The following is a 23,148-nucleotide window of genomic DNA, read 5'->3' on the forward strand; positions in this document are numbered from 1 at the left end:
GGACAGAAGAGTGAGTCTAATAACCCCACCCCCACTTTCTCTCTTCCTCCCCAGGCTCCAGGGGATCTGCAGGGTGGGGTGAAATCTGCATGCCTCAGGCGTTAACCATAGCAAGGCACACACCAGTCCAGTAGGTTGGCATCGGGTCCTAGAGCCAAGCCTCCACCAAGGAACAGAAATAGACCCTCACCCTTCGGCCCCAAACCACCCTCATCAAAGACCTGGGGACCTGCCACCAGGGAGGTCATTTCCTGAGCCCCCTCCCTCCTTCCTGGAGAGCCATGTACAGACCTGGGTGGAGGTAATGTAGACTTCTCCACTGACCTGGGTCTGAGCACGCGAGGTCTGGGAGCCAGATCAGACTTCCGAGGATGGCTGGATCTCCACAGAACAGTCCCTCCAGCCCAGCTCAGGATCTTGCCAAGGTTGTCACTGAGGAGTCCGGGACCACAGAGGCCCATTCCTGAGGGCTGTGCAGGCCCAGGTAGCTCTCACCGCCAGAATATGGGGCCTTGTAGCCAGGGCACTCATCTAAGAAGTGAGCCCAGGAAGGCTTCTTACCACAAATCACAGCCAAATCTGTGTCCTCCACGCTAAAATTTCAAAAATGACTTTAAAAAAACAGTGGTGACAACATCTACAGATTTCCGGTTCTCCAGAGAACAAGTGGAAAATTACAGTCTTCCATACAGGTAACCACAAGGCACAACCTCCACGTCAAAGAAGTACAGAAGGACTCTCCAAAGCAAATAATTGCTTCTAGCCACAGGCAGATCTTTCCAAGACCTTGAGCAGGGAGCAGGCCTAGCACAGAGCTCCACCAGGAAGCTAAGGGAGCTGAGCCCAGAGGTCCCTTCCAGGCACCACCCCAGAGGGCTGGCTCCACCCAGTGTCAGATCCTGCCCCCTGGAGTCACGTTTTGGTCTTTTGTACAAGCCATTTCCTCAGCTGGCTGGAAGCAAAGCTGCTTTCTTCTCATTCTGGTCTAAAATCAAAGTCCAGTGCTGGGAGTACCCCCCTTACTAACGAGCAACTCCCACTCTCACCCCCATTATCATTCTGCTTCATTTTCTACATAGCACTGATGTGAGGTCATTTTGTTTGTTTCTCCTCTTTTCCCCATCAGGAGAACCTTACTGGCTCACCCCCGCGAGGCCCAGCACACTTTGAACCAAGGCCTCGTACAAAGTCGGCAGATGTAGGGGAAGAATGAACAGGATCTTCCTAGTTGGTCTGAACTGTGTTAGAACAAGTTTGGGGGTGAGCCAAGGTAGTAGGCTCGTCCCCCTGGGCCCCTGCCCAGCAGCTCACAGAGCATTCCAGACTTCCATGGAGCGGTGCCACGCCCCAACTCTCTCCAGGCCGGAAGCAACTAGCCCCGCCCCAACCCTAGCAGCCCCAGCAGCCCTTCCCTTTCCAGGCCAGGCAATGGGTGACATTCAGCCTCCAGCTGCCACCAGCTGCAACCGCTTTCTGCTTTCTGCCAGCAACCAGCCACTGCCCTCCAGAGCATACTGAGTGGGAAGAACATTGAGCCAAGAATGGGGCGGGGCATGGGGGGTTGGGGGCGGGGGTGGTCTTGGGTCCCTACCTCCAAGCCAGCCTGAGCCCTAACAGCCGGCTGCAGAGCTCCAGCAAGTACTCTGGTTCATGAAGGAGACAAAGCCCCACTCCTGAAGGGTCAGGCTCAAACCAGCTCAGCCAGAAGACCCACCAGTGCAAAGACCCTTCCTCCCGGGCATTTCCATTCAAACGTTTTTAAAAGCAACACAAAATGTGATCCAGACAGGCTTATCATGGTCACCAGGACAGAAGGACAAAGGGGATAGAAGGATAAAAAGGGACCAGAACTCCTGACAAAGGTCCCCTAGCTGGAAGCAGCACAATGGGTCATGGCAGTCCTAGATTCAAGTTCCTTTCCAGGGCTGTTTTCTCTTCTGCCGAAAGCTTATGGCTGGGACAGCAGGGCAGAAGGTGATGGTTATGGGCACAGAGGGAGGAGGTAACCTGATGAGCTGCACAAGCTCAGGAATGTGCCTACATGCCTAGGGGCAGACAGACACCTAGGACCAAATGTCATCCCACCCACTGGCCATTCTGGAGATTCACCCCCAATCCCACCATGCACAGCTCTCACAGCAACACATTCCTCTGGGAAGGGCGCACCCAGCCAAGGAGATATTTTCCCACAGGGTCACTCTTTCCCATCCCACTAGAGAAGTCAAAGCTCTAGGTTTGCATTTACTGAGTCTCTACCACCTACACGATCAAACCTCCTTCTCATACGGCCACCATGGAGCGGGATGGAACACAACGACTCTAACTGAGGCCAGGGACTGGAGGCTTCTGCTAGAGTGCTGCTCATGGCAGATGATGCCAGGAGCTTACGGAATCTGGGCCTTTGATGGAAACATCTGGCTGTGGGAGGAGGGCCCCCACCTGGCCTTTTCTAGCCATTGAGCTATCACAGGTCCTAGCTCACCATTGCTGAGCTCTCACGAGGCACCAGACTATGTCAAGCACCTACTGTGTGCAGAGAAGCAGGATCCTAGCTGGGGAGGGGCTGATGAAGAGGTCTTACAGTGTGGCCCCAGCAGCAAACCCCAACCTGGAAGGTCCCAGATTTATTCCATCCCCAGCTGGACCCCAGGCTCCCAGCTCATCAGTGATCCTGATCCCAAGTGGCCCAACACCATCCCATCTGTTCACATCTGCATCTTCCCATTCTCCAAAGCCCAGAGGGCACCTCCACCCCCATCCCTGCTCCCCTTAGGACCTGCTGGCCACATGGGCAGAGGTGCAATCACAGTGGTTGCCTGCCTTTTGAGGCAAGGCTGACCTCCCAGCTTTCGTCTCAGCTTACCCAGTGTTCTAATAGCATTTCCTATCAGGAGAGAGGTGAGGATGTAGTCACTGAGAGGGGCTAGAGAAGCCCCCTTGGCTCCAGAGCAATAGAGACACAGGAAAGGAGGAAGCAGGACCTTTGTAACAAGCCTCCTCCAGGGTTCAGGCTTCAAGTCAGGCTTCTCTAATTGATTCCATGATCATGGCAACAAACAGGCATGTCAGACTCTGTGGCCACCTTACACATGAAGTGAAGTCCAGAGACGCTAAGTCACTTGTACAAGTGACCCAACTACATGTGAAAGTAGATGTGCCTCACTCCAGACAACTGTTTGTACCTAGGCCTGTCCCTCTTATCTCCCTTCCCAATTCAAACACTCCTTCCTCCTGGAAGCCTTCCTACATTTCCTCCAGGTAGGAAGTTGACCCACATAGTTCTAATATCTTGTTATAACAGAACAGGACCCTATGACAGTACCTGTTGCCCTGCATGACCGCTGTCACTGGAGGGGGTCACAAGCTAACAAGAAACAGCAGTCTGAAGACAGCTATCCCAAAGTGCGATTTCACACACACCAGCTGTCTGACCTTGAGTGAGTTACTTCTTCCATTCCCTCCTGGCCCCAGATGGAGGTCTGCACAACCTCTCACAAGCTAGTATGAGATACATAGTTATCATCCTTGGCTACCCACAATGGGGGAATCTCAGAGATTGTCCTGTCCAGTCACTCCTATGTATAGCACCTGCCATGACCCTGGCCATCCACAAACAGGCCCAGAGCCTGTGGGCTTCCCTGAGCAGTAAGTCCTGCATACCGCAGCACACTCCACCTTTGTTCCACTGCCAGCCAACCACAGGCCTTCTTTCTGTCCTACCCTTCCCCAGGCACCCGCTGTGCTTTCTCATGGCCTTACCTACCTTACTTCCTCTGGGCTCACCTCCTACCTCTATTTCTAATTTTCATTCACCTTTGAAGGCCCAGTTCAACCACTCCCATCTAGAGGAACCCTTCCCCAATGTCCTCAGGCACAGGGATGTGCCCAGTCTCTCCGTCTTCCTTCCCAAGCTCCCGGCCTGGGTACTGCTGCCTGCTCTTTAGAGTCCTTCTTGGGGTCTACTCATCTATAGTTCCTCAGGGCCTGAGGCACGAGAGAAGCACATACCCTGCACAGCGGTCTCCTCCTACAAGAGAAGCTAAGTCTTAGCTTCTTTCAGATCTGAAGATGTCCTTATCAATTGGACAAGGCCCTCTGGGGGACTCTAGAACTTCCCACCATGGGCTTCCCTTTCCAGGGGTAACAAAATAATAAGCCCCCAAATTGTCAAAGGACACTTCCAGGTGATCCTTATACGTCCCGGGGGGTTGGGGGGGAGATGAGCTCCCACCCCAGGAAGGGGAGACCTTCCTTGTGACATTGACTCTCTTCTTTCCAGAGGCTGCAGAGCAAAGCAGGGTTAAGACTGGAGAGGGACCTTGCAAAGGAGTCGGCCCAAGGTCTGCTATTCAAAAACAGGGCTTCTGAAGTGACCCCTGCCACACTTAACTGAAGGAAATAAGCTTGGTATTAGACTGAGGGCCAACAATGGGAAGTAGTTTCACTGCACCCCCAGCTGTGAATTTATGTGAGCACATCCAAGTGTGTTTGGCTTTATCATCACAAACAACAAACATGTCCTAGCACCTGCTCTGCCAGGCCCAGTGTGAAGTATTTTACATACATTATCTCCTTTAATCCTCCCAGAGCCATAAGCTTGGTTATCCATACTGCATCTGACTAAAACTGCAGCTGACACACAGACAGGGTGGGAAAGCTGCCCAAGGTCACACAGAGCTATTTACTGGTGGGGGAGCTGTGAACCAGGAACCCCAATGATCTGACTCCAGGCTGCTTTTCTGGTCCAAGAGGACAGTGCTTCTCACCATTCCAGAGCTCGAGCTGCCTGCTCCCCTTGTTGAGAGCTGTGTGGGTGATTAAGGTACATCATTAGCCTATAGCCCCCGACTTCCTTCTTTCCACCTGCTCTGACCCCCCACCCACTGCAAAGCCAGCCAGCCTCCACCCTCTGACCACCTGTACCCACTACCAGCCTAGCTGCACCTGCCATCGGCCAGGTCCCCAGCCAGTGTCTTGTGGTAATGACTTCAGCGGCAGAGAAGGCCGAGGCCTTTTCCCCAAGCAACACTGACACTTGTTGGCTCCCAACATGTAATGTTTCCTTCAAACCATTCAGGGGAGTTAATTCCCACCCATGTGCCACCTTCTCTGAAAAATACACAACAAATTTACTTAAACAAGCAATGAAACATGGACTCTTCCTTGGTTGTAGCAGAGCCAAGTGCTGGACAACACCCAAAATGTCGTTGTCCCACCACTGAACAATCGGAGAGAACAATGAGGGCAGAGCAGCCCATTCCTGGGGGAAGGCCCAGACCTCTGCAGCAAGAAGATGGAGGAGATTGGCGGGGGGCGGGTGGCGTGGATAGGCCACCACTCAGTCCCTGCTGCTGCATACAGCCAGATAGCAATTCTGCAATAAGGGGTTGGTATTTACAACCCTTTCCTGGACTCCCCAATCTCCAACCCCTTAGACAGTCTTACTTCAGGAAGGTGGAGAGATGGCCTGTGGATATGGTTTCCTCCCTGTGTTTCCCGAGTCTATTCCACACAGGCATCTTGCCCAGTGTGGCCAAGATGGATACTACTGACTTCTTTGCCATGACTTGTGTCAAAAGAGGGGATCATGACCCCCACTCTGCAGATGAGAAAACAGGCCCACCAAGGGCAAACATCCAGACCAAGGCCTCATGGTTAGAATGGGAGAGATACAAGGATCCAAACAGGCACACCAGATGCGTGGTCTCTGCTCTTACCAAGTGAGTAGTTTAGTGGAGAGAGGAAGGCACACCAACGTTAGAGCCAAGAAACACTGCATACCACCAGTTGTGGGCCCAGAAGACCGGTTGGTTCCATGTCCAGTGCAGGGTCTGGCCCAATAGGAGGCCTATGACAACTGTGGGAACAATACTTCCAGTTTGGTCTCAGGGAACTGGGAAAGATCTCATGGAGGGATGGGTGTTGCACATCCTTCATCTGCGACCACATATGTCTATCCTCCACCAAGCTCTTGCCTAGCACACAATACACTTCTTGCTGCCAGAGGGTTAGCCCTGGGCTGGCACTGGCAACCTGCATACTGTTTATAGCAAGGCAGCCCAGTCCCGTGAGGGGTCTCAAGCTATGCCTCACTGACAGATGTGACATGGGTCCTGCCAGAGCTGTTGAGTTCTTTGCTCTAAGTCACACAGCTAGTAGGGCTCTGGTGTGTCTGACTCCAGGGTCTGCATCTCCACCTTACCTCTGAGCTTTAGTTTCCTCGTCTGCAGAAATTGCTGCTGGAAGTATCTACCCTTCAGAGACTGGTGTTCAATTGGTGTTGGATATTAAATGCCTGAAATCTGAAGCCTGGGTCCTGGAGTTAGTGACCACATGATTCCAGAGCCCAATGACTCTAACACAGAGGCCATCTCCTGGAGCCGGTGGGGAGAACAGGGGAGGGTAACAGGTTTCACTCACTACTCCTCTTTTCCTGAGTCAGGCTTGCTAAAAGTAACCACCAATATGGAGTTATAATTGGTAAGCTTGGAAGCACAGAGCCCAGCAAAAGACCCGGTGGGTGGTAGTGTTACAGGAGAAACAGCTGAGCACAGCAAATATAGCCGTTGACCCAATTCAGTTCCGTTCTGTCTTCAAGAAAATAATTGAGTTTAAATGAATAGGTTTCCCATGTCCCCTCCAGCCTGGGGAGGGGTAGAAAGGGAAAGGGGGAAACAGGAACTGTTACCCAAGCTCACTGTTAGTTATTTTTGAGTCATGAGGCCTATGAAAGGTTACTTTCTTTCCTTGGTGACCAGAGGTGGGTCTCACCCCACCTCACCGTGTGGTTAGAAGGCAGTGAGGTGGGGTGAAACCCACACAGGATGCTGAGGATGGAGGTTTAAGTCCTGATCTCACCAGCAGCTTTACAGAGTGGCCCAGTCAGTCCCCTCTAGGCCCTAGGCTCCTTATCTGTAGAATGGGATACTACAACCCCCCAACACCACAGCCCAGGGGCATGGGCAGGAGCTGAGCTTCAAAGGTGCTCCAGGGAGGAGAGGAGTCTGGGGTGAACTGCAGAGCCTACAGGAATACAGCCCCTAGGCTGCTGAATTTGTTTTCTCAAGAGAATCCTGAAATTCACATCTTTAGGCAAATGTTTAAAGTGAATGCTTTAGGGATGTTTAAGTGTCAGAAACCAATTTAAAACAAACAACAAAAACTTTCTACCTCATCAAACCAAATGAAACCTGTCTGTGGGCTATACACAAGACAAGGTGGGCAACCTCAGATTTAATGACAGCATATGCAAATTAATTTACTATACGTTAGCGTCCTGTTTACCACCTATGTTATTCTTTAGCGGAGAAGCCAGGCCCATCCCTGTGTAGGAGAGGTCGCCTCTCCCTCCCTCAAGGTAGCCTTCTCCAAGACCTTAGGGGAGAATATACAGCTGGACTGCCACCACGCCCATCCTAACTACAGGAAGGAAGGGATATGCCCAGCCCATTTTGCTCTAGAAATTAGGGAGCTTGGGCTCCCCTCCGGACAAATCCCTAACTCCCTCCTAGGGTCTTATCTTCCTCCTCTGAGAGGACCAAATGAGAAGCAAGCTTAGAGACAAAAGATGAAAACATGTGTCAAGTGTTCCCAGAGAAGCAGTGTGCAGAGCAGAAAGAGCCTATGAATTGACACTTCCTGGTGGGCTCTTGGCTGTGTGAGCACAAGAGGTTACCTAACCTCTCTGTACTTGAGTTTCATGCTCTGAAACACAGGAGATAAGAATCTCTGGGACACAGAGCTGTTTTGAGGATTTTTTAAATGAAATGACAACTGCCAAGTGCCTGGTGGGATGCCTGGCACATAGCAAGGGATCAAAACCTGAAAGGCATTATTATTATTGTTGTTATTATCTTCAGTGAAAAGCATGCCAGAGAATTCTGAGAGGATGATTACAATAAAGTAGCACAACCAGGCAAACTTGTTAACAGACAGGCCACCTATAATTAGCATAATCATTACGTATGCAAATAGTGCAGCTCAGATGCTAGAGAAGGCTGTTCTTTGAAGTATGTTGAAATAACCCCTTCCCCTCACTGCTGGCCTCCCCAAATCTTGTTTACATTATTAATTTCATTAGCAAGCATTTTCTTCATAAAGCAGGACAGAATTCTACACTGGGACACATTTGAGTCAAAGATATTTTAAATCATTTCAGCGGCTGCCCACCCTGTCTGGAGTTGTTTGAGGAGGTTCTGGGCTCCTTTGGCCAGCTCCTTTGGTCTGGGGCTGCCAGTTACTGCCACCAACCACTCTCCAGGTAGCTAGTGCAGGAAACCTCCACCAAGCAGCTCCCCTCTGATTCAAGGAGCTCTGTGGGCAGGGAAGAGTGGGGGCAGGGGGGATGTTCCTGGCACATAACAGGCCCTGCATTTGAGAAGAGGATCTTAACAGCATTAATATGGCCAGCAGTGGCAGGCACATCACAATGCCCACGCTATATCTGAGAAAACCCAGTCTCAAAGAGACTTTAGGAAGTCATTTCCAAAGTCACAAAACTATTAAGCTTCAGAACTGGATTTACACTTGGGACAGTCTTCCAAAGTCAGCTCTTCTGGTCTAACCTGACATGGGCACAATGGAAATCAATCCAAACCTGAACACAGGGCCTGTGCGAACTGAAAAGCATCAGAGACTGACCTGGGTTTGGAGTGAAAGAAGCTGAGGTTCGGGGAGGCCTATACTCTGCCCAAGGTCCCACATCAGGAATGGGCAGGGAGGGGCCCTAGAAGCCAGGGCCTCACACCTCAGGACTCTGCTTTTGTTTTCAAATATTTTAAAACAATTCAACAGCCAGGCCTGGTGATGCACATCATCTGTTATCCCAGTGACTCAGGTGGCTGAGGCAGGAGGATTAAAATTTGAGGCAAGCCTGGGCAACTTATAAGACACTGTGTCAAACAATAAAAAAGGGGTGGGGATGTAACTCAGTATAGAGAGCCCCTAGGTTCAATCCCCAGTGGAGGGGCTGGGGATAGGGGGAGGGGGTCAATAACCTTCCTCCATGTTGATGGCTGGATCAGTCCCTTCACAGTCACTGGATCCTTGCATCCAGCAGAGACCCAGGCAGGCAGAAAATGCTCAAGAAACGTTTGCTGAACTCAACTGTTTTCTTACCAAAATAGACAATGCTGAACAGCTGAGTAGGGGGGAAAAAATGCAGGAAAAGACAGTAGGGCTCAGGGACAAGGGGGAGTGCAGAAAGTGGAGAGCCCAGGCACCCCTAGCTTGAGAAGGGTCTTTCAAAGCATTTCTTTATTGGAGGGCTGCCCAAGAGGCAGGCAGGCAGCGGATTCTTTACTGTGAAGGAAAAGGAAACAGAAATGCTAACGCACACGTCCTCGCCTGCTCCCTACAGGCTCGGAACCTTCATTCCTTCTCTCACCCTGCCTCAGCCCCCACTTTGAGGCTCTCGGAAATGAGTGACTCACCCAGGGTAGTTAAGTGGAGGAGACTAGAACCCAGTCTTTGCTTCTCCAAATACCAGCACCCTTGCTCCCACCCCTTCACCACAGCCATCCACAGAGAACACCCTAAGCACAGGCATTCTATCAAGTACCCCTTTTAAAAAGACATCCTCACAAATATGCTAGGCAGTGGATGCATTTATTGTGGCCATTTTATAGGGATGGAAACTGAAAGTCAGACTGGGTAGGCGACCTGCCCAAGGCCGACACTGGGACACAGTGCAGCTGGGATTCAATGCAGGAATCAACACCCCTGTGAGCAGCTCTGTTCCAGCTGAGGCCCAGGCAATCCCCCAACAGGAACTAGGTGGGGGTAATGATTGCCCCCCACCATGGCACTGTATCTCTGCCATCTCTCTAATTCCAGGCAAAATTCTAAATAAACCTCGAGAAGGGGATGTACCTTCTTGGGACTGAGCCACCCTGGCCTCCTACAGCTTCCCAAATCCTCCTTTTTTTTTTTTTTTTTTTTTGAGACAGTCTAAGTTGCCGAGGCTGGCCTTGAACTTGTGATCCTCCTACCTTAGTCTCCTGAGGAGCTGGGATTATAGGCTGGTACCACCAAACCCAGTCTGGCAAAATATTTTTAGTTCACCCTAAATCTTCACCACCTCCTATCCCCAAGACCACCAGTATTTCAGGTATGGAGAACAGAGCTCCTGGCAACTGTCTGGGCTCAACTAGCACTGGCATCCATCCCTAAAAGTGCAATACAAGAGAGGGGGTCAGGAAGAAGTGGCCCTTCCCCTCAAAGATAAGGAGAACCCAGGGCTGGGCCCTCAATTACAAGCTTCCTCCTCCTCCTTGCAGACAGTCTCCCAAAGTAGCTTCGCACATAGCTAAGGAGCTGCTTCTAAACCACTACCTGCCCTAGCCCATCTCCTCTTCAAGCCCTTCATGACTACTTTCAGAATCAAGCCCCTTCCCTCCTCCTTCCACTACCCTACACTCTGTGTGCCACTCCCCAGGCCAACAACCACTGCTGCCAGTGACACAGGAGCACCTGTCCGCTGCCCAGCCATCCCTCCTCTCCCCCAGAAACCTTCCACGAGCTTCTTCACCTCACTCCATGGCCCAGCCACAAACTCACAGGAACTTTCCTTAAACCCTCTTCCTTCTTTGTCTACTCACAGACCTTCTAATGTGGGGTCTATGAACCCACGTCTCTCCAGCCAGCAACAGCTCTTGAGGGCACAGACTGAGTGACTGTCCACTGCCCCCAGAAGAGTGTGCACAGCAGACATGCAGCAAACACTGGCTGCACTTGCTGCACCAGACTCACAGGGTCAATAAGGCCATATCTAAGGGTGCCTGCTAGAAGAGGAGGGGTAGACCTGACAGTAAGTCCCAGAGCCAGGTCAGGCTAAGGCCATCAACTGGCTCACCCAACTCAGCTCATTAAGGGAATATGGACTGTGCCAGGCCCAATCTTTCCATGAATGCTTGACAATGGCTGGGTCGAGAATCACAGGAGATGAAGTCATTGCTCCCAGAAATAGGCTGATTAAGAATACGTGACCACAAGGCCAACAGCAAGGCTGGACACACTCGCGCTCACTCACCATGTGTTCCTCCACCCTGGGAAGCAGCACCAGGCCTGAGCTCCTCTGGGAAAGAGAAATGGTGCCAGGAACCAGAGCCACCTCTAGGAACCTGGAGGCAGGCGACACAGCTGGTCTCTGGGAGTGGCTGGTACCCAGGGGTGCTCTCAGGAACCATTTTGCAGAAGATTCCAGTTCTGACCCTGCCTGAAGTCCCTAACCTGTCCCAGTTCACCTAGACCCTCAAAGTTTCTATTCTCACTTCCTCCTTGGCCCCACCCTTCACCTCTGTCCAAGGTGAAACCCCACAAACCTCTCTGTCCCCCTCACATTCCTATCCTTCCAGGAGGTTGACCAGCTGGGGAGGGGGAACAGCTTCTGATGGCTAAGACAGGCCTGTAGCCCAGAAACCAGGCTTAAATCCTACTGTCCCATTGCAGCTGTGTGACTTTGGGCTAGTCTATTCACCTCAGAGATCAGTTTCTTCATCTGTAAAATGTATATAGCAATGTGCCCATCTCATGGAGTAAGAAGTAATGAACTATATTCATTCACCAACCTTGTGTCCAGCCCTATTCTAGGTACTAAAGACACATGAGGGAACAGAACACACAAGTCCTACTCTAAAGAGGCTCCCCAAGCATGGGAGAAGTACACAGATGCATGTGTAATAAGATCAGGTGGACTCTAGCTGAGCCTGGTGGAGCATAGCAAGAGGACTGCAAGTTCAAGGCCAGCCTGGGCAATCTGGTGAGATCCTGTTTCAAAATAAAACTAGAAAGGGGTGGGGATGCTGGGCATGGTCATGTACACCTGGAATCCCAGTAGCAATGGAGGCTGAAGCAGGAAGATTGTGAGTTCAAAGCCAGCCTCAGGAACTGAGTGAGGCCCTAAGCAACTCAGCAAGACCCTGTCTCTAAAAAAAATATAAGAAGGGTCTGGGGATGTGGCTCAGTGGTCAAGTGACTCTGGGCTCAATCCCTAATATCCACCCCCACAAAATAAAGGTGGGGGGCTGGGGATTTAGCTCAGTGATAGAGGGGAAGAACACTCCTGGGTTCAACCCCAGTACCACAATTTAAAAAAAAAAAGATTAAGTGAACTCAGTGTTCCATCCAGGCTTGAGGTAGGAAGGAAGCTGTCTGGCAGGGAGGTCGGGATTAACACAGGAGTAAAGTGAACAAGCAAGTCCCAGAGACATTTCGGCAGAATATTCCTGGAAGAGGAAACTACAAGGACAAAGATGAGGATGGAACACTGGAGGGGCAGGAGAAAGGAATAAGTGTGGGAAGTGGACACAGGGAGGCAACTGCTGCCCACACAGGGTCCCCAGGATGGCAACTGGAATAGAGCTGGAATTGGTGAACACCCTCCCCCGGGAGGGGGGCTTAATTTTTAAAGACTGTTGGAGCCCTGGGAGAATGGATTGGAAGGGGACCAAGAGTAGAAGAGGAAAAAACCAGTGCAGGAGCCAGGTGGGAGAGGATAGTGGTGATGAGGCAGTGTAGGTGGGGCACATGAGCAGTGCCTGGCACAACGCAAACCTCCATTAACCTTCCTTCTTATTGTCCCTGTTGCTATCCATATCCTCATCACCCTGGCCCGGGCCTAGCTCCCCTAGTCCACAAGCTAAGACTTGTGAGCAGGCCCTGGAAAGAGCCCTGGGAGCACACCATGTTCTTTACCCATTTTACAGATGACAAAGCATGTGGCCCAAGGTCACTTCCAGCAGTGACAGGCAGGATCAGTGCCCAGGCAGGGTCACAGTGCCCTGGGCCAGCCCTCCACCCAGATGGAGCTATCAGGAGACAGGTCATCCTTCTGCCATCCAGGGCCTGATCCTCCACCAGCTGGGTCTTAATTCATTCAGGGCCAGGGAACAAACAGCATGGAGTGTCTGACCCTCACAGGCTTCTGAGTTCTTTCCCAAGCAGTTTCCCTCCTGCTGAGGGAGGGGCTGCCAGCCCCATAGGGTAAAGCCAGGGCTGGGAAAGCTTTGGTGAACCTTGGCTTATGACCCTCTTCCCAGAGGCTGCCTCCCAGCCCCCGAAATACTCCCATAGGGCCAGGCTCCACAGTCTGACACAGCTTGCCTTCTGAGCACAGAAAGGAACCCAGTGAGCCCCAGGCAGAGGCCAGTCTCACCAGGGTGGCAGGCACCTCTCCCACCCAGGCTGGAAGCTTCTCCAGAGCAGACAGAGGCCACAGCTGATTCCTGTCCCCCAGGGCTGAGTACAGGTGAGCAAAACCAGAAATAACCCAATCACAAAGGTTCCCTGAGACAGTCCTGTCTGCACTAGAAACCAAAACAGGCGGCCTGCCTGCTCCTCCCTCCCTTTGTGGCCGACTGGGACAACTCCAGGTTTATAGGAAGCTACTAGTAGAAACCATTCCCTCTTCCCTCCCCCAGCACGAACTTGACTTCCTGGAGAGCCTCATGCACCCCACACCTACACAGCTATAGAGCTGAAGGGCAGGAGTGCTGGGAAGGTGGGTGTACAACTATATCCCCCACCTCGGCACCTTCCCTCCCTCTTTCCAGGCCCAGGAGGGAGGGTGGCCTAGGCAATGTGGTCCAAGCACATGGATAGGTTTTTTTTTTTAGAAGCCCAAAGAAAGGTCCCAACCAACAGTCCACAGCGGTTCCGGGTGGTGGGAGATGCTGTGGTGGGAGATGCTATGGCGGCATGGTGTGGAAGTTGTTTCACGTTTTGCTTTATACAGACTGGAACTTGGTACTCTATGCTGTGATTTTAATTATCTTTACATTAAAAGAAGACTTAAAAGTGAAGGTAAGTCAATGAGAGCGCAACAACAAGGAATTTGAAGTATTGGCTACTATCCCTCCTGAGATCCCTGAGCTCCTGAATGCCAAGTGCTTTTTTACTTCTGCCCAGTCTCACTCAGGCTAGTGAACACCTACCACCCTGGGAAACCAGCCTGAGTCAGGGACACTGAGAAGGGCAGTCACTCCAAAGGCCACCCCAGCCCTCTCTGCCTCCCTTTCCTTCTCAGCCACTAAGTCTGTACCCCCTGCTGGCTGGCTGGGTCTCTCCAGCTGCCCCGGGCTTCAGTCACCTCTCTGGCTCTGGCATACAGCAGGGACCCAATGAAAGTTTCCTAGACAAACCTCCAGTACAGTATAGGTGATCATTTAGGAGAAAACTCAAACACAGATTATAGAGGAGGGAGTGGCAGACAGGGTGGAGAACAGGGAAAAAGGGCAAAGTGATGCCTGCAGGCCTGAACAGGAAGCAGCAGCCAGAGCCCAGCAAAAGCTCTCAAGAAGGCAGGACCCCCACCCTGCAGGGGTGAGGCAGGGAGGGGGAGACTGAGAGGTTCCTATGAAGGCTTTCCCACAGCCCCTGAAGGAACTGCCCAACTGGCAGAACAAATGCCAATGGCAGGAGAAGGTCACATACATGCTCTGACACACAGGCTGGAGAGCCCCATTCCATAGCTGTGTGGTCACACCTTTGCTGAAGATCAGGATGTATGTGCCACAGGTGTGGGGTGGAGGTGGGTGGTCGTTGCTGGGGTTTCTCTTAATTACCACCTTTCCTGAGCTATTGCCTGGCCAAACCCTCTTGTTTATATGACAATGTTGGGCAGAAGCACTTGACTAGGAGCAGCGGACACAACTGGCTCTCAGAGCAGTTCCAAATACCAACTTGGACCAGCCCAGCCCTCAGCCAGGTGAGCAAGATAGAGGCCCTACAGGTTCTGATGTACCCCGCTTCCCTGTGCTCCAGGCACCTAGCTGTCCTTAAAGTGCTCCCTGGGATTCCATCACCACAGCTCTGCGTGGGGGCTCCCTCCTCAGGAAGGCCTTGCCTACTCCCCTCTGGTCATGTGGGCTTTATCCAACCTTTAGGATAATGAACTCTAACTCAGGAATAGGGCTGTATTTGGTCAACATTCTTGTTTTGTTTAGCCCACACAGCATTTGACATTTTTTAAGTTTTGAATCAATTGCCAACATTTAAAGATGTGAAATTTTCAAATGTCACAAACACAACTCAAGTTCTGCTTCTCTTGTAAACCCAAAGGCCTGCCACCAGAGGTCCAGTGCCTACAGCCCCCTCCTCAGCAACACACAACCCCTCCAGATTGTCAAGGTAGCTGCCACAGATATGAGGTGCCTCAGCCAGAGGATTCTGTCTCATGGGCATAGGCAATATTCACAACACACCAAACTTCCTCCCAGGGTAGTTACACTAAGGTCTGGCACACAGTAGGGACTTGCTTATGTTTGTGGGATAAAGAATAAATATGCAATACTTCACCGTGCCCAGGATTCCCTGATTGCTACACCACTTCCTTGCAAGACTCCCAGCAGGGGCAGACTTGTGGATCCCCTAACTTCCTGGGTACCCCTCCCACACTTGGGCATTCCTGCAGCAGCACATATAGGATAGTAAGCTGTGGGCTGTGTCCAGATCTCTCGAATCATCATTTGATCTTTGCTTCAAAAGTAAAACCTTTCAATGCCCAGCCAAAGTAAGAGCAGTGAGCCTGGTATCTCTGTGCCTTTTAAAAGAGGTGGTAGGATTCCTGGCCAGCCCAGACAGTGATCCCCAGGACTTTTGTTAAACTGAAAAGGAGAAATTCAGCAGCAAGAACTCACAGAGCCAAGGCCTCCTCCACACTGGCCTGCAGGAAGCCTGCCCCTCTTTGAAGCTGCTAACCAACTCTTCCTTCTTTCTTTCCAGTAAATGAAACCCCACAGGGTTTTCAAGGTCAGAGTCACGTTAGCGGGAAGGGTTCTCTTTGTTCTCCAGCCTGGGACTTACCCCCAACACAGACAATTGTCCCTGACAACCAGGTCCTCACAGTAACAGAGGAAGCCTCAGCTCCTGCTGGGGCAGAGCTGGAGGAGCAGCCAGGTGCTTCCTGTGGCCCCTCAGGAACACTGTTCCCCAGCTTCCCTGGCAGCTTGGGAGCTCCATCTCAGAAAATGATTGGAAGAAAACAGTCATGAGCCCCCAGAGTGCACCCTTAGCCCACACAATGGGCAGGGCTCAGAGGATAGGCTTAGTCCCTCACTGGCTGGCTGAGGATGTGACCTCAAGGCATGCGCTGCCTCTCTCTGAGCTTAAGTTTTCTCATTTGGAAGATGGGAAAATAAATACCTGATCCCAGAGAATAAACCTCCTAAAGGAACCTAAAGGAGCTTTAAGAATCATAGAGTACTATGCCAAAGTTGTGTGGCATAGTGCATGACATGCAGTAGGTGCTCATTCATGGTACCATTCGTAGTACAAACATTTACTGGATACCTGCACCTGCAAAAGGCTGTGTGCTAGGTGCTAGAGGCCAGGAGAGGAGGTCTGGGCCCTGGTCCATGCCCTTCAATGAGGCCAACTGTTATATCATGAAAATATCATGAAAACAACAAGAAGAAAGTACCACAATGCTGTGGGAGCCAGAGAGGGATAGTGGGCATCCCCAGGTGGAGGTGAGAGATGCAGGTCTTTTAAGAACCCCCACCTCTTGGCCTCTGGTCCTCTGGCCACTTCCTAACAGGCCTAGTTAAAGAGCTGCCAGGCTTAGTGAGCAAGCCGGTTCACTGAAGGCATCCATGTGCATGTACATCTGGACATGTGGCCAGGGACCTAGCAATGCCATGGCACCTGCATGGGCTAGACCTGTGCCACGACTTTTATGGACACGTTCTTAGCGGCCCCCACTCCTGGCTGGAAAGTGCACCATTGGGCCCACCCTCAAGGGCAAATGCTGACCTGTCTCAAATTGACTGTGACCAACAGCAGATTTGAGAGTCAAGCTTCTTGCCATTCACATTCTGCTTCTTCCCCTTATGAGCCTGTGATACTTGGGTCCAGTCACCAACCTCTCTGCACCTGCCTTCCTCGGCTCTGAAACAAGCTCCACTCTCAGGCTGTTGTGAATACAAGACAAAGCACCTGGCATAGAGGGAACCTTTCCTTCCACCCAACTTCTACCTCAATCACTAGTACAAGTGCCTGGGCCCAAACTCTACCAGGTTCACCTCTCCACCTACTTTGGCTTCTCCTTACCTGCTGCTCCTACCCTTCTGAACTCCTTCCCCCTCTCCAATGCTCTGAGCCCTTTCTCACCTCCCACAGCTCTCACATCCCAAGAAGGCAGGAAGCTTCTAGTCCTCTGAGCAAGAAGTACTTGTTCATGGGGTCCCCTCTGCCCAAATGTCCTTCTCTTCCTCTTGTAACCTGATGAACTAATCTTCCTTCAAGTCTCCACTATGGTAATTTCTTCTGCAAAGCACCCCCTCCATTCCTGAGAGCTGGCCCAATTCCTGCCTATACCCCCTCCCCAGCAGAGAAGTGCAGAGAAGAGTGGGCCAGAGTGTCCATCTCCTATGTGCCCTCAGAGATCTCACTTCTGGCCTCAGCTTCCCTACCTGTAAGGCAAGGACTCCCATGACGTCTTCTCACGCTAAGGCCCATTTCATGAGCTTGGTTGGCCACAGCTCTCTCTGGCAGGAGAGAGACCACACCCAGGTTCAGGTGGAGAGCTCTTTGGAGGTCTAGGAAGGAGCTAGACTGCGTATTCTACCAGGGTGGGAAGGATAAATGTAGCTCAAGAAACCACACTACCACGCAGGGGAGTGGACCCAATAATGAGGCATGGGAAATGGGGAGCCAAGTGAAGTGATCAAGGTTTGCCTGGGGCTGGGCGGAGTAGGGGTCCTTAGTCAGCTTCAAGCAACAGAGCTAGGATATGAAGGATGGGGTAGGAGCAAGGGAAGAAGAACAAGGAGGTACTTCAGAGGGCACAAGGCAGGGAAATGGAAGGCACGACAGTGGCTGGCCCTCAGGTGCTGCCATGCGCCAGGATTCTAAGCACCTAGCTCCAATTCTCATTTATCCCTCCCAACAACCCTATGAGAAAGGAATTGCTGTTATCCCCATTTTAGTTAAGTGTATGCCCCAAAGTCACAGAGCTGGCAAGTAGTAAAGCTGGATCTGAAGTCAAGCTCTGGCCTGAAGTGTCTGTGAGAGTAAACAGGGGAGACCAGGGCACAGAGGGGTGGTGCAGCAAGGACTCAAGTCTGGAGGCTCCTGAGAGACTTGTTAAGACCTCGAAGTTGGCTATGCTGTCCCTGCAGACCAATCTTGAAAGGAACCCAACCAGCAAGCATCTGCAGATGAAAGCCCCAGAGGACGCGTTGGGTATGCAGAGGACAAGGACCCTGGCCCCTGTGGCTCCTCTCCCCACCTGCCTGAAGCATGTGGGAGCTGCAGCTAAGAGCATGAGAAGCACAGAGCGCTCCGAGGCAGCAGAGAACACAGCCAGTCAGGAGCTGCGCCGTCAGCGGCCACACCACAGGCTGGCGGAGCTGTTGCCAGGGCGGCCAGAGTCTGCCTTCACAGACAGAGTGATTTAGACCCCTGGTTCTCTCTGGGATGCCAGCACAACCATCCAGGGCCCCCTGCCGAGTGCCTGGTCCTTCTAAAACCTCAACACAAAATGCCAGGTCCCCACAAGGGGCCAGCAGCATGAAAGGCCTTTAAGACAGGCTCACCAGACAGGCTGGAAACAGCCTCTTGTCACACAGCCCAAACAGGGACCCTGGCTGGGGCCTTGAGATTCTGGACCAAAAGTTCAGCAACCTGGACTCAATCCTGTGGGATGCCCTCCACCACAGGTGCCCGCCCCTCCACTGGTGAACCTGGGGCATCAGGAAGCCCAGGGACTGAGTGGGGCTGAGAAGGGAAAGGTAGGAGGAAGAAAGCCCCTGACTGGACCCCCACTTGGGACTGGCATCTGGATTAACCTGGTGGGGAGGAGAAGCCACCCTGGAAGAGGCAAGGGAGCTTTAGGCTTGACTGCCAGGGCAGCTGCTGAGGAGTATGTATGTGGTCCAGACCAGACCCAGAAAGGAGAGGGGATTCCACAGTGTGATAATGTGTGTGTCCCTGAAGCCAACAGTAATGTAGTAAGAGCATATTCCAGGACCCCCTAATCAGGAATCCACGTGCCAGGAGTAGCCACAGGAGGCCCATTAAATAATTTCTGTAAAACCTTACACAAAAGGATGAAATGCTTCCTCTCATATTTAGAAATGTGCTTCCACAAGTGCCATGAGTGGCTTCATACTGGCAGCACACAATGGCTTATGTGGGCATCACCATCCTGTCTGTGCCTGCCCTAGGACCTAGGCTAGCTCAGCAGGCCATCTCTTCAGAGAGGACCCAGAGTCCCATCACTTAACAGAAGATCCCAGACTGAGCCAGTGAGGAAGCAAGCTGGCTCTGCCATGAGAACACTGCGGCATCCTGGAAGTGCTTCTCAGAGGGCCTGAGAACAAAGGGAGGGCTGCCCACCCCACCAGTTGTAAGAGCAGGCATGGCAGAGTCTGCACAAGATGCCTTCACTGAAACCTCACCCTAAAAATGGCTGGGGGCAAAGAAGGCCTATTTCCCACCCACAATAAGCTTAAGAGGCTACAGAGATTTACCAAAGAGCAGCTAAGGGGCCACCTTCACTCTGGAGGGAGAGAGTTCAGGGATGACCAGTCCCACACCTGCTGCTGAATGGCTCAAAAATGGTGGGAGTACAAGTTTCCCAGGAGGGCACCAAGGAAGCCACCGCTAAGAACAACCCCTATCTACCTGCAAATAACAGAGCACTCACACAAAGAAGCACAGCAGCCAAGGTGCTCAGCTGGAGTAGAAATTGAAGGATGTAAGACTCTGGAATTCTTTCATGGGCCAGGTAGAAGCCTGTGGGACAAGTCTTGACTTGGCACCTTCCACTTCACATCTGCGTGGGCACAGACTGGCCCAAGTCTATCACCGTGGAGAGATAGGAACTGCCTACTAGGAGACTCAGGGTTGGGTACCCAGAGTCAGAATGAAGACCACAGGGAGATGGACACCATTTGCAGGCTACCACTGGGGCCTCCCTCTGGCAGCACACTGTGCTAGGGAAGTGCTCTGCTCTGGACAGTCCCAGACTTGCCCAGAACCCCACAGGAAATGCCCTACTGTTTATTCAAAGAACTAAGAATTCTTTTGGAAATGGAATCTGAGCAGGACAAAGAACCCTGGTTGAGCTCTTCAACCAACTCACATAAACACTTAGCCTCTAGCCAGAGAGGGCAACAGTTTATATTTGGCAAGGAGCAGGGAACAGCCAATGAGAACTGAGTTTAGGCTGAAACTTGGCTTCTAGCCAGCAGCAACAGCAAAGTATCCTAGGCCAATTCCTTCCTTTTCAGGGTCTCAGGAGCCCACCTAACTCTGCCCTACCAGGATCCCTAGGGACATAGTAAGGTCTGACTCTTGGGGTGGCACTGGTATATCCAGTCCCAAATTTACTATGCAGCCTGATAACCCGAGAAGATCAAAGCTCAGCCCTCCCATCCTCCCCACCCCAACACATCATCCCTCAGAAGCATGAGACCTTCCCAGAGAGAGAATCCAGAGCTACTAGCTGGGAATATCAATATCTGAGTGGGTCCCAGGATCACCTAGGAGACTGTCATGAATACAGATTTCAGGGGCCAACCTAATACCTGAGACTCTGACCCTTTCAGGTGGGACTCTAAAATCTTTTCACCAGCTTCCTATGGCACTGTAATGCTCAGCCATATCCAGACACAAAGGTGAAATGACCTCTGATGCCAACGCTTCCTTCCTAGACCCACAGGAAATGCTTGGCCCCTCCTGATCTGCTGCTGCCATTTCTGAAACTTTGGGGAGTCCACAAGTTCCCAAACATCATTAGCTGACCATGCCTCTGCCCACCTCTGCTAGCAGGAATTAATGACAGAGCATAAATCAACCCACTTGGGTGGGGGCGTTATTTACAGAGTTTTTTCAAAGAGGAGTCATTGGTTGACTTGGCATTTTGATCATGAGAAAGCTACCATTTTGATCATGAGAAAGTCATGCTGCCATTAAGAGGAAATAAGGACCTAATAAGGCAGATCTGGTTTTGTGGGTACAGGGGATAGCCCCTTTCTGGAATCTTTAGGCCCCCATCTCAGAAGATTCTCAGGCAACCACCCTGCAGCCCCCTGCCCTGCAAGAGCAAAGTACTTCCTGCAGGGAAGTAGGTGCCAAGGACAGCTCCCTGAAGCATATGTGCCCTTTGCTTAAGTTACACGGGCCCAGGTTCAAATCCAGGTTCTGCCATTTAAGGTCTACATGACCCTGGGCAAGACCATAACCATCTTCGGTCTTTGGCGTGCTCACTTGTAAAGCAAGTATCTATTTCCTAGGACTGTCTGAGGGGTAAGGCCACACAGGTCCTCTTTTAGCCCTTGGATGCCAGATCCACAAGGTCTACACAAGCTCTTTCACTGCCACCAAGGCTCTTCCCTAAGAGTTCAGCTGTCCATTCTCCTCCTCAGAGAGGCCATCCTCACCACATCAAATCCTCCAAGTCTGGATTCTCAATGCCATCAGAATATATACTTCAATCATAATTGCACATTTACCTGTGGGACGATTTCATTCCAGCCTGTCCCCTCCACGTAGGAGAGGGGTTGGGACTGGCTTTGCTCACCCACATACCACCACCCTAGCCCATGCCTGAGAAGTGAGGGGCTCTAACTGAACAGTATCCCTTGACTCAAGACCAGACCTCCCATCCTGCCCTGGCTTCTCACTTGACCACTAACTCCTAATTCCAGTCTCTATAATAGTCAAATGAATGCCCTGCCCAACAGAGCTCTGTCAGACCTCCTGGCACCTCTGGAGCCTCACAGCCCAAGAGCTGCCTATCCCCTGCTGCCTGGGACTTGGCCTTCAACAGCTCTCCAGATTTCTCATAGTAACACCTTCTCAGAGTTTCAAAAGGAAACCAAAGTCATTTGCCAACTATTTTCTCCCATTAATCTCACAATGCATTTGCTATTTTCCTTCCATAATGACTCATTTAGCAGCAATGGAGTAATTAGGCAGACCAGAGAATATTGATTTTGTAAGTGGGAGAAATGTCAGCACAAACATCATTCCATGCCTGTCTTGGGTCATCACTTAATACATGATGAGGCAGACCCTGGGAGGGCTGGGATGGATTTGGATTTCTGTTGGCTTCAATCTCAAAGAAGCACAAAAGCATGGCATATGCAAATGTGTGATGTGAAGATAATACGATAAAATTCTAGGTGTCATGATCCCTTGTGGGTGGATCCAGGTGGTAGGGACCATGATCATGAGGAGACAGAGAGTCAGAGGTCAGGTGACCTGTCTCAGATCACACAGGAAGTAGGAGAGCCAGGCTCAGACCCAGATCAGCAGAGCAGAATTCTGCTCTTCAGGGAGCCCCAATATGGCTTGCTCTTTAAGGGACCAGGCTGGAAGTGCCATGTGGGCAATGCTGTCCCTTTCATGAAATATGGTATGGAACCTATGGGGAAACCTGAGAAACAGCACTCCTCAGTCTCAGCCTAGCTAAGAACATATCCACCTCAGGCTTGGCCACTCACACTCAGGCCTGGAAAAAGACAAGCCAGCTGGACCCCATGTCCTCCTCCTTTTCCCCTCCCTCCCCATACCACCACCACTTCAGTCCCTACCTAGTTCTTGGGACACTTCAGACATCCCATTTCTGAAAAGAAAAGGGCTGGAGAAGGAAAAGGGTGAGAGAATCAGGAATGGTTTAACAAGCAGGGAAAGTAACAGTTTTATGCCCGTATCAAGGTACAGCTCCAATCCCTGACTGGGAAACTAGTAAACAGGGCTCTTGCTTACATCCTACCCCCAGACACTCCAAGCAGGTGGAAGGAGAACTGTAGAAGCAACAGGTCACCATGGCTCCACCCCAGACAACGTACTGACATTTATCCAGGAATAAATGGTTTCTTGGTGGCCAAGGAGAAAGAGCTGAAAGCCCAGTTGGCCAATATGGGTTTAAATGCCAACTCTATATGCCTCCGGGTGGAACAATTACCCTTCCTGGGCCTTAGTTAACTCATCTGTAAAATGGGATAATCCCTGCCCTGCCATGGTCTTATCTGGTGTGAGGGCCAAGAGGGAAATGATCAACTCCATATAAATGTTGGCCAGACACCAGACATAGCGGCACATGGCTACAATTCCAGTGACTCAGGAGACTGAGGTAGGTGGATCCCAAGTTCAAGGACAGCCTCAGCAACTTAGCAAGACTCCGTCTCAAAATAAAAAATA

The 23,148-nt window shown here is 51.4% G+C and overlaps 1 protein-coding gene across 9 annotated transcripts in view; it reads right to left on the reverse strand.

Moving 5' to 3' along the window:
* Window positions 1–23,148, reverse strand: part of LOC107152123 (DAB2 interacting protein) — a 187,655-nt gene that overhangs the window by 43,065 nt on the left and 121,442 nt on the right. For 2 of the 9 annotated variants that reach the window (XM_015497640.2, XM_015497639.2), the window contains exon 1: window positions 292–876. The exons of 4 other annotated variants lie outside the window; for them this stretch is intronic. In XM_015497640.2, coding sequence (XP_015353126.1) covers window positions 292–461 — 170 coding nt within the window. In that variant the 5' untranslated portion in view covers window positions 462–876. Of the gene's footprint in view, window positions 1–291; window positions 890–23,148 lie in introns of those variants that run through there. 3 more of the 9 variants (XM_048813147.1, XM_015497641.2, XM_048813146.1) reach the window with 3 other exon arrangements.

This window comes from Marmota marmota, unplaced genomic scaffold, assembly GCF_001458135.2.
Source record: "Marmota marmota marmota unplaced genomic scaffold, marMar, whole genome shotgun sequence".
Classification (NCBI taxonomy): Eukaryota; Metazoa; Chordata; class Mammalia; order Rodentia; family Sciuridae; genus Marmota; species Marmota marmota.